Genomic DNA, 10,018 nt, shown 5'->3' with positions numbered 1-10,018 from the left:
GGGGCACTGCGTGGGCGCGGAGAAGCAGATCGTCTGGCTGCGGCCCATTCCCTGGGTGAAGGGCGCGCCCCCCCTGGACAACCCCCCCTGCGTCTTCGACGTCGACGACCCCTCCTGTGACCGAAGTGAGCGCTGCCCCTGCCCCTGCCCCGCCGGGCTGCCCCCCGGGCAGGTTTCCCCCAGGGGAAGGGCATTGCCCTTCATCTGCCCCGGGTCTGCCTTGAGCACAGCTCGGCTCCCGGGGGCTCGTCGGCTCTGCTGGCCACGGGGCTAAGTAGCCTGCCCGCGGGCCTAGCAGCCACGCTAACCAGACCTGGGTGGGCGTCACGGCTCGTGGTGCTGGAGCCTCCGGCGCTGGTCCTGCCCTCAGCCCGGCCCCCGCCCCACAGCTGGGCCAGCCCTGTGACACGCTCTCCTCCCCAGCCCCCCTGTCCACGCTGGCCATCGTGGCCCTGGGCACGGGCCTCACCTTCGTCATCTTCGGCATCTCCAGCTTCCTGATTTTCAGGTGAGTCGTGGGGGGGCACTCACTGCCCCAATCTCCACAGGGCTCCTGGGGCTGCTTCCCGCTTGTGCCCGTGTGCATGCACACGCTGCCAGCCTCGTGTGTGTGTATACGGTGCACACACACATACACACGTACGTTGTTGCTGTCTGGCTGCATTGGCCTGGAGGAGCCGGGGGCCCAGCCTCTCCCACACGCCGGCCCAGTGCTGCCAGTTCCCTCCACAGCCTCTGGCGGGTCCCAGCCCCAGGAGCCGTGTGGAGCTGGGCTGGGGGCTCAGGGGTGTCCTGGGCCTGGGGGCAGGCCTGGCAGAAGCCCTGACTGGCTGGGTCCCCAGGAAGCTGATGCTGGAGAAGGAGCTGGCCAGCATGCTGTGGCGCATCCGCTGGGACGAGCTGCAGTTCGGGAGCACCGACCGCTGCCACAAAGGGGCTGGCAGCCGGCTCACGCTCTCCCTGGTGAGCCCCCGTGCCCTGGGCTGCCCCTGCCACCCTCTGCACCCCCGGGCCTTGCACCACCGCCTGACCCCGACCCCCGCCCCAGCCAGCCCTGCACCTCGTTAGCACCTGCGTGGAGCTCCCCCGCGGAGTAACCCCCACTAACACTGCCTGGGCCATGCCGTGGAGCTGTGCCCTGTGCCAGCCCCACAGGGCCCTGCCCTGCCCTCCCCACCGACCCCAGACGCCCCTGTCCAGCTCGGGGGCCACCACCCACTGGTGCCTGCCTGGCACCCCCTTCGCCGCTGCCCCGGCTGGGCTTGCCCTGCAGGATCGGGCCCGGCCAGGCCGGTCGCCGGCGGTGGGGCCAGTCCTGGCTCTGGCTGCAGGAGCTCCGTGCCCCCCTGCGCCCCGGTCTGAGCTCTGCTGAGCTGCTGCGCCCGGCAGCTCCGTCTCGCACGTGGGTGCTGGCGGCTGCATCGTCTCCTCCCTTCCCTGCACCCCGGGGCCCACACAGCCCTCACGGTTCCTCCCTGGCAGCGCGGCTCCAGCTACGGCTCCCTGATGACGGCCCACGGCAAGTACCAGGTCTTTGCCAACACCGGACACTTCAAGGTCAGTGTTGGGCCCCGGCGGTGCCCCCACCCCACCCCACCCCACCCCCATCCTGGCACCCTGCTCCCCATCCTCCCCGCGTGCTCCCATCCAGCCCTGAACCCCGCTGCTGCGGCGCTGACTCTGCCTGCCCCCTGCTCCCCAGGGGAACGTCGTGGCCATCAAGCATGTCAACAAGAAGCGGATCGAGCTGACGAGGCAGATACTCTTCGAACTGAAGCACGTAGGTCCTGGGGGCTGCGAGCTCCCGGCCAAGGGTGCAGGAGGGGCAGGGGCCACGGCTCCGGGCTGAGGGGTCAGGGCATGCGGCGGTCCCAGCCTGCACATCTGTGGTGCGGAGAGGGTGGGTGGGGGCCGGCTGTGACCCTCAGGGACCACAGGGGGAATATGGCTGCAGCCATGGACCATGCGCATGATCCCTGGGGCCTCCAGCCTCACTCGCTGTGCAAGAAACACATGCAGCCACACGCGTGCACCTGCAGTCATGCAGCCATGCATGCACCCGGAGACCTGCACATGCATGCACACCTGCGTCCCCCCCTCCCTTTATCCCTGAGCCGTAGCTGTACCGTCGCACGTCGGGGCTGTGGGGCGCTGAGCACCCCGAGCGGGCTCTGAGGGGCTGCCTGGCTCTGTTTGCACTGCAGATGCGGGACATCCAGTTCAACCACCTGACCCGCTTCATCGGGGCCTGCATCGACCCGCCCAACCTCTGCATCGTGACGGAGTACTGCCCGCGGGGCAGCCTGCAGGTGCGCGGGTCAGGGGCTCGCGGTGACTTCCATCTCGGGCCGGGCACGGCGACTCGCCCCTGCAGCCCTGGCATGTCCAGGTCCCCCGGCCGCGGCCTGCCCGGGCTCAGTGTGAAGGGAAGGGCCAGCAGAAATAGCCAGTGGGGGAGGAAAGGCAGCATAGGAAATGAGCAAGGGAAGCCAAAGGCCACGGGCGGGAAATCTTCAGCTTTTGGCCTCGGGAAGACGAGGTGCCTGAAGCGTGTCAGGGGCGAAGGCAGCCCTTATGCTGAGACAGGGTGGTACCAAGATAAGGATGAAGAAACCCCTTGTTGCTTTGTTTGGAGGAAGCAGAAGGAAGTCTGTCACGTGGGGATGAGGAGCCTCTTCCCAAGGCATTAGGAGCAGGGAGGGTGTTGACCAATGTACACAAGGAAGAGAGGGTTTAAAATCCCCCTTCTGGTCTCCCCCACTCAAGAGTCCTAAAAGAGTTGGCCGAAGAGATCTCTGGCATTCATTTTTAATAACTCTTGTTGGTTGAGGTGGAGTCCAGCAGACTGGGAGAGGACAGGTGTTAGGGCGAAAGACTGGCCTGGGCTCTCGCCAGCTGCAAGCAGGGCCTCTGGGGCTGTGGCGGACATTGCTAGACACCTGCTCCAAAGGCAGCGTCGTGGCCAAGACTGATACAGCCCTGGGGACACGGGCAGGGGGCTCTGTCCTTGGCACTGGCACCAGTGCGGTGGATGCAGGGACCGATCTGAGCGCTGGGTTTGGGGCCGTGTCTGCTGTGGTCGTGGTGCCAGTGGCTGAGGTTTCCCGTGGGGCGGGGCCCCTGCTGCACGCCTGACGTGTCCCCCTCGCCGCCTCCAGGACATCCTGGAGAACGAGAGCATCAACCTGGACTGGATGTTCCGCTACTCGCTCATCAACGACATCGTCAAGGTAACGAGCAGGCGCAGCCGGGCGGGCACCTGCAGCCACGTGCCCCGGGGGCACACTCTGGTGCCCAGGGGATGGGGATGGGGATGGGGATGGGATCTCCCCCGGACGGGCTCAGTCTCCCCATGAAGGGGGATCATGGGGTCCCACTGGGCCAGGAGCCTGGTCCTCACCGCATGTCCACCCGGCGCAGGGCATGGCCTTCCTGCACAACAGCATCATCGGGCACCACGGCAGCCTCAAGTCGTCCAACTGCGTGGTGGACAGCCGCTTCGTGCTCAAGATCACCGACTACGGACTGGCCAGCTTCCGCGCCACGCCCGACGCCGACGATGCCCACGCGCTCTACGCCAGTGAGTGCTGCCCCGGGCGCCCAATTCCCGCAGCCTCTGCCCGCCCATGGGGCAGGATGCAGCCGGTGCCCCATGCAGCGCCCAGCCGGGGCGCAGCCCCCTCATGGTCCTGTGTGGGGCAGGATGTGCCCCCTTGCAGGGCTTCGTCGGGGTGGACGGGGTCATAGCCCTCCGGAGGGGTCCCTGAGCTGTGCCACGGGGGGCAGGGGGGTCACAGCCCTTGGGTTCGGAGCTGGGGGCAGGGAGGGGTCGCCTCCCCGAGTCCCGCTGACCGCGCCATGCCCTGTCCTGGCAGAGAAGCTGTGGACGGCGCCCGAGCTGCTGCAGAAGGGGCAGCTGCCCACCCAGGGCATGCAGAAGGCCGACGTCTACAGCTTCGGTGTCATCCTGCAGGAGATCGCCCTGCGCAACGGCCCCTTCTACGTCGAGGGCATGGACCTGAGTCCCAAGGGTGAGACGGGGGGGACAGGGCGGCGGTGTCTCCCCAGTCGGCCGAGGCAGGCCCCATCCAGCCCCGCCCGGGTCCTGGCCCCCGCGTTGACGCCCCCGTTGCCCCGCAGAGATCGTGCAGAAGGTGCGGCACAGCCAGGCGCCGTTCTTCCGGCCCTCCATCGACCTGGGCGCGCACAGCGAGGAGCTGGCCCTGCTCATGGAGCGCTGCTGGGCCCAGGAGCCGGCCGAGCGCCCCGACTTCAGCCAGGTCAAGGTCTTCATCCGCCGCTTCAACAAGTGGGTGCCTGGCATGGGCTGGGGCTGTGCAGCAGGGGCTTGTGCCCCCCAGTGACCCGGAGGCAGCCTGAGGAGCAGAGGGCAGGATGCGGGGGACGGGGGGGTAGAGTGCCGCAGGGTGGGGGTAGCGCGGAGATGCAGGGGAGGGGGATTGGGCATTGCCCCCCCCCCGCAACAGTCACCCCTAGGGTGGACATTGTGGTGTGCCACGTGGGGTCCCCACCTGGGGCCTTTATATGTGCCCCCCTGTCCCGTGGAGGGGCGGGCATTGCCCATGCCCCATCCAGGAGCCGTCTGGGGGGCGGGGGCGAAGATAGTCCTGAAGCTGCCCGCCTGCCCCTTAGGGAGAGCTGAGCTGGGACCATGGCTGTGTGCAGCGTGGCGGGGCTGGGGGCCGTGCCCCACGGAGCTGGGTGTTTCCTGGGGGGGCAGCAGCCTGGGGCCGCACAAGCACGGGGGTGGTGTGGGGCCGAGTTTGCAGGGCAGGGGCATTGGGGGCAGCAGAAATGGGGCCCTGCAGCGCCTAGGGCAGGTCCTGGCTCCCGTGTCGTGGGCATGGGGCCCCCTGATGCCCCTACCCCCGCAGGGAGGGCAGCACCAGCATCCTGGACAACCTGCTGTCGCGCATGGAGCAGTACGCCAACAACCTGGAGAAGCTGGTGGAGGAACGGACGCAGGCCTACCTGGAGGAGAAGCGCAGGGCCGAGAACCTGCTCTACCAGATCCTGCCCCAGTGAGCACGGGCCCAAGCGGGTGCATCAGATCCTGGGGGGCCACGCGTGTGTGCCAGAGCCTGGGGCTGGGGCCAGGGCCAGGGGGGCCCAGCGTGGGCCGCGCTGACCGGGGTGGAGGTGCAGGTGGCTGTGGCGCAGCAGTCCCGAGGCCACCCGTCCTGCAGGAGCTTTGGTCCCTGGCCTGGCACGGCTGTGCACGCATGCATGCACACGTGTGCACCCCCACGCAGGCGCTGGGGGGGCTGGGAGTGGAGGGGTGGTGAGAGCAGCAGGTGCCCAGCATAGCACTGGGAGCCCCTGGGGACATTGTGCTGCCCAGCTGGGGCCTTGACTGCCCCTGGGGACCCCCCAGCCAAGCCCCCGGGGGACTGCATGGAGGGGCTGCATCGGTAGAAGCATTAGGTGCAACGCACAGGAGGTGATAGTGCCTCTGCGCAGCGCTAGTCTGGCCTCCCCTGGACACTGGGTGCACTTTTGGGCTCCGCGTTTAAATAAGGAGGTTAGGGTTAGGGTTAGGGGGGAGCACAGCGGCAGCCCTGGCTGTGCAGGGAGGGGGCTGAGGGGTGGCTCTGCTTGCTGTGCCCAGGCTGCCTGGTGCGTGGCTGCCCCAGGCTCTGGGGCTTTGCTGGTGGCCCCATGGGCCTGGAAGGGATTTTCCCCTGCTCCTATTGCTACCGATGTTGGGTTTTTTCCTTCTTTATCAGCTGGGTGCAGCCCAGGCCGGGATGGGGACGGGCCAGTGCTGCTGGGACCAATCTGCAGGGTCCTGGCTGGAGGGTCTGACCCCTGCACTCGGGCAGGACGGGATTTCCCCCCTGCTCATCCCAGTCCACACTGGGGGTTTCCCCTCCCCCTGCAGCGGGGACACGGCCTTGGCCTGGGGTCTCGGGCACCCACGACCCCCCTGGCAGCAGCAGGACGTTGGTGGCTGTGGGGCAGGGGCGCTGCCCGGGGCTGTGTCAGGGTGACGGTGTCGTCCTGCTCTGAGCTCGGGCACCGGGTTTGTCAGGGCTGATCCTGCCTCGGGTTTGGACTGGATGCGACCCCTGGGGTCCCTTCCAGCTCACGGCAGTGGGATTTTCTGTAACGCCGTGTCCAGGTTGACCGCGCAGGGTTAGGGTCAGGGTCCGGGTCTGGTCAGACAAGGGCGTGCGCAGGGCAGTTTGGACAGGGCTGATGCCTGGAGCAGGGGCCAGGCTTCGCTGTGTCCCTGCAGCACTGGGGGTGCTGTCACTTCTGTATGTGCGCGGCTCTGGGAGCGCTTGGGTGATGGCTGCGACCCGGCACCAGGGATCAGGATTGCAGCTCCGGACAGCCCCAGCCACTTTCCTTTCCGCCCCGCAGCTCCGTGGCCGAGCAGCTGAAGCGCGGGGAGACGGTGCAGGCCGAGGCCTTTGACAGCGTCACCATCTACTTCAGTGACATCGTTGGCTTCACAGCGCTGTCGGCGGAGAGCACCCCCATGCAGGTACACGCGGGCAGGTCGCTCCCTGGGCTCTGGGTGCGTGGCTGGGCTGGCTTGGACGTGGCCGGGGCCCAGTTGCCGGCACCCGCGGGGCTGAGTGGGTCTCCAGATGTGGAAAGTCCCGCTCAGCCCCAGCTCCTGTGCCCCAGGTGGTGACGCTGCTGAACGACCTGTACACCTGCTTTGACGCCATCATCGACAACTTCGATGTCTACAAGGTGAGCGGGTTGGGGGCACGGACCTGTCTCGGCCCCTGCGGGGGTCTCCGGGGTCTGTCGCCTCCTGGGTGGGGAGGAGCAGGCAGTAGCCCCTCACCCCCGTCCCCCATGGGCGCAGGTGGAGACGATCGGCGACGCCTACATGGTGGTGTCGGGGCTGCCAGTGCGCAACGGCAAGCTGCACGCCCACGAGATCGTGCGCATGGCGCTGGCGCTGCTCGACGCCGTGCGCACCTTCCGCATCCGGCACCGGCCCAGTGACCAGCTGCACCTGCGCATCGGCATCCACACCGGTGAGCCACCCTGCGGCCCGGTCCCCTCCCCTCCCGTGCCATGGGGCAGTGCCTGGGCCAGCGCCGAGCTGACGTATCCGTCTGTCCGGCAGGCCCAGTGTGCGCCGGGGTCGTGGGGCTGAAGATGCCGCGGTATTGCCTCTTTGGGGACACGGTGAACACGGCCTCGCGCATGGAGTCCAATGGGCAGGGTGAGTCCCCTGCACAGTGCCCCCAGCCCTGACAGTGCCCCCGGGCCTGGCACCTCGGTTTGCCCAGCCCTGGCATCGTGGGGGTGCCAGGAGGGCACCAGGCCATGTGCAGTGTGCCAGGCCCCCAGCCCGCAGCACTGGGGCGCAGCCCAGGCCTCAGCCCCCTCACCCTGGCTGAGGGCCCTGCTGACCCCCACCTTGTCCGGCGCAGCCCTGAAGATCCACGTCTCCTCCACCACCAAGGAGGTCCTGGACGAGTTTGGCTGCTTCGAGCTGGAGCTGCGCGGGGACGTAGAAATGAAGGTGGGATGAGGGGGGCCTTGGCTGCATGCAGGGGCGGCGAGGGTGCAGGCCATGGGTGCCCAGACCCTCGAGGGGATGGTGCTCAGGCAGGGGACCTAGCAGCCAGGATAGCAGGGACACGGGACCAGCTGCGCCCAATCCCTGCTAGCCACACAGGCCGTCAGAGCCGCTGGAGGAGGCTGGGGAATGGGCTATGCCTGGGGGGGCATCTAGGACTTGGGGCGGCGGGGCAGAAGGTGCAGTGCGTCCTCACATAGACCCCAACACCCATTTTTGCCCTGTTACAGAGCCGCGGGCTGCCTGCGGGATGCTGGGCCAGCGCTGTCGTGCGCGGTTTCAGATCCAAGCAAAAACAAACATTCTCTGGTGAAACATGCAGGAATTTGCTAGGTCACAAATAGAGCTTCAGCAAACAGCGAGCCAGGCAAACCCGAGTCAGCAACGCCAAGGTGGGGCCCCTGGGCCCGGAGGCTGTGCTGTCAGGGCCTCCCCGAGCGTCTTGACAAGGCCTCCAATACTTCACCGTTGGTCACGTCTACACCCGGGTTATTACTTCTTTTAGCGAAAGCCTGAGATTGCCAGGGCCTGAAATAGGAGAGAGGTGACCAGGGAGGGCAACGGGACAGCAACGCTACAGGAAACAGGAGTCTGAACAGTGGCACATTGAGGCCACAACCAAGGGGAGAGGGTCGTTAACACCTGCAGAGGGGAGAGATTAGCAGGAATCAGCGTCCATGAGCCGGGAAGTGCAGTGACTCCCTGAATCACTGTGTGCTGCCCATCCCCGGTGCTTGTGGAGTCGGGGTGTCTCTGCACCCAGCCCTGCCCACACCTATCGCACCATCCCTGTGCCCGGGCCGCCACAGCGGGCTGAGCCCTGCTGCTGCCTGGCCAGCCGGGGGAGAGGGCAGGGGAGCCGGGACAGAGCTGCCCATCTGGGGCACGGGCCAAGCTGTGCGGTGCCACGGCACTGGGCTTGACCCCGCTGTGCTTCCTTGCAGGGGAAGGGGAAGATGCGGACATACTGGCTGCTGGGCGAGAGGAAGAACAACATGGTCGCTTGAGCCCTCCGGCCGTGGAGCCCTTGCCCCATCCCTGACTGCCGCGCGCTGCCGATGGACTGCAGGTCAGCGGGACCCGTGCCCGCCCTGCCCGCCAGGCCGCTCTGCACCCGGTGCCCGCGCCCAGGACAGGGTAGAGCAGACCCAGCCCTGACTGGCATCAGCAGAGCCAGCGTCACCGTGGCACAGCCCTGGGCCCGTGCCTGCTCTTCCTTGCACGGGGGCGGGCAGGAACCGGCCAGAGCCTGGGGGCGCACCTGCTGAGTCTCCCCGTGACCCTGCCCCGACTGCCCCCTCCTCCCCTCCCTGGGGCTCAGCTGGCCCAAGCCCCTGCTGCCCCCACTCGGCTGGCCGAGCCCTGCGCCCTCCCCCGCCCCCGGGCACTTTGCCTGCTTTTTTTTCAGGACTCGCTAACCCCCCACCACGAGCGTCAGGGGCTCCTGCCCAGGCTGGCCCCACAGCAGAGCGGGGCGGGAGGCACCGCCGGGGCCAGTGCAGCTGCTCCCCCAGCCCAGGAAGCGCCCCACGCTCCTCCTGCCCACTGTAAATACCCCATGGGCCACGACCCCTGCTCCCCCTTGTAAATATAGGAGTCAGACGGTGCACACTATTTTGGTGAAATACAGACCTCCCCCAACGTGTGCGGGCGAGTCCACATCTGTGCGCCGGAGGCGGCACCCTGAGCACCGGGCTGGGGGCAGGCGGCTTGGCCCGGCCCGGCTCAGGCCTGGCAGGGGGCTGCCACAGCCCCCGCGGGGGCCCTCGTGAACACCTAGGGGGATCAGCGGGGGGAGCTCTTTGACCCGATCCAGGTACCACGGGAAGGGGCTGTGCCCTCTGCCTGCTGACCTTGCTGCTCCACTTCCCAGCACCCCCTGCCAGGCTGTGCCTGTCCTTGCCACGGCCCCTGGAGCGGGTTCAGGACACTTCTGGGAAGTCCTCGCTGCCCGGGGTTTGCTTTGGCTCGAGGGCCAAGCACATTTCTGTGAGCTCATGCCTCGTGCCGCCAGCAGCTGACGGGAACTCACCTTGCCCAGGGTCAGTGGCAGGAGGGGCCTCGGCTCCGATGGGGACACGGTGCCAGGACGGTGCCATCCCCACGGGCGCGCAGGGCCCCAGCCCTGCCCCATGAGCCGGCCCGTCCCACTGGTTTATTGCTGTGCCAGGGCCGGGCCAGCCGGCGGCTCCAAGCTGTCCTCCACGGGCGTGGAGAAGGCCGCGTTCCTCTTGAACGGGGTGTCACCAGCACGGGGCTTGGTGACGCCCTGGAAGAGAGGGGAGCAAGGCAACGCTGGGGGGTCGTGGCATGGCCCCAGGGTCAGCCTGGGCCGTCACCAAAGGCAGTGGGGGGCTGCGGGGGTGCCCTTGCCCCAGGCAGGGAGCAGGTACTTACAGGTATGCGGGCAGCGTTCTCCAGCCAGAAGCTGCGGGGCTGCTCCATGCG

General features: G+C 67.8%; 1 protein-coding gene and 1 long non-coding RNA gene across 4 annotated transcripts; one reads left to right on the top strand and one right to left on the bottom strand.

Moving 5' to 3' along the window:
- Positions 1 to 74: 74 nt before the first annotated feature.
- Positions 75 to 9,211, top strand: NPR2 (natriuretic peptide receptor 2). Of its 2 annotated transcripts, XM_025193483.1 has the most exons (16): positions 75 to 125; positions 424 to 508; positions 843 to 963; positions 1,483 to 1,557; positions 2,205 to 2,309; positions 3,159 to 3,230; positions 3,421 to 3,580; positions 3,876 to 4,031; positions 4,141 to 4,309; positions 4,896 to 5,042; positions 6,388 to 6,511; positions 6,658 to 6,726; positions 6,845 to 7,019; positions 7,112 to 7,210; positions 7,422 to 7,513; positions 8,515 to 9,211. In XM_025193483.1, exons 3-16 carry the CDS (start codon positions 850 to 852, stop codon positions 8,575 to 8,577), a joined length of 1,620 nt encoding a protein of 539 aa, XP_025049268.1. In that variant the 5' UTR covers positions 75 to 125; positions 424 to 508; positions 843 to 849; the 3' UTR covers positions 8,578 to 9,211. The 2 variants fall into 2 exon arrangements, with proteins under 2 accessions (XP_025049268.1, XP_025049270.1); XM_025193485.1 differs by lacking the exons at positions 75 to 125; positions 424 to 508 and adding an exon at positions 1,703 to 1,780 and having other exon boundaries at positions 936 to 963; positions 1,460 to 1,557.
- Positions 7,520 to 10,018, bottom strand: LOC112548259. 2 transcript variants are annotated; one of them, XR_003092081.1, is made up of 3 exons: positions 9,968 to 10,018; positions 9,603 to 9,839; positions 7,520 to 8,212 (listed from the first exon to the last, which is right to left on the bottom strand). It is a non-coding gene; the product is annotated as an uncharacterized LOC112548259 (long non-coding RNA). The 2 variants fall into 2 exon arrangements; XR_003092080.1 differs by having other exon boundaries at positions 7,520 to 8,098.

Source organism: Alligator sinensis, unplaced genomic scaffold, assembly GCF_000455745.1.
Source record: "Alligator sinensis unplaced genomic scaffold, ASM45574v1 scaffold206_1, whole genome shotgun sequence".
In the NCBI taxonomy this organism is placed as follows: Eukaryota; Metazoa; Chordata; order Crocodylia; family Alligatoridae; genus Alligator; species Alligator sinensis.
Note: the sequence above shows the minus strand (reverse complement) of the source record. Positions and strands in the feature narration are given on the sequence as shown.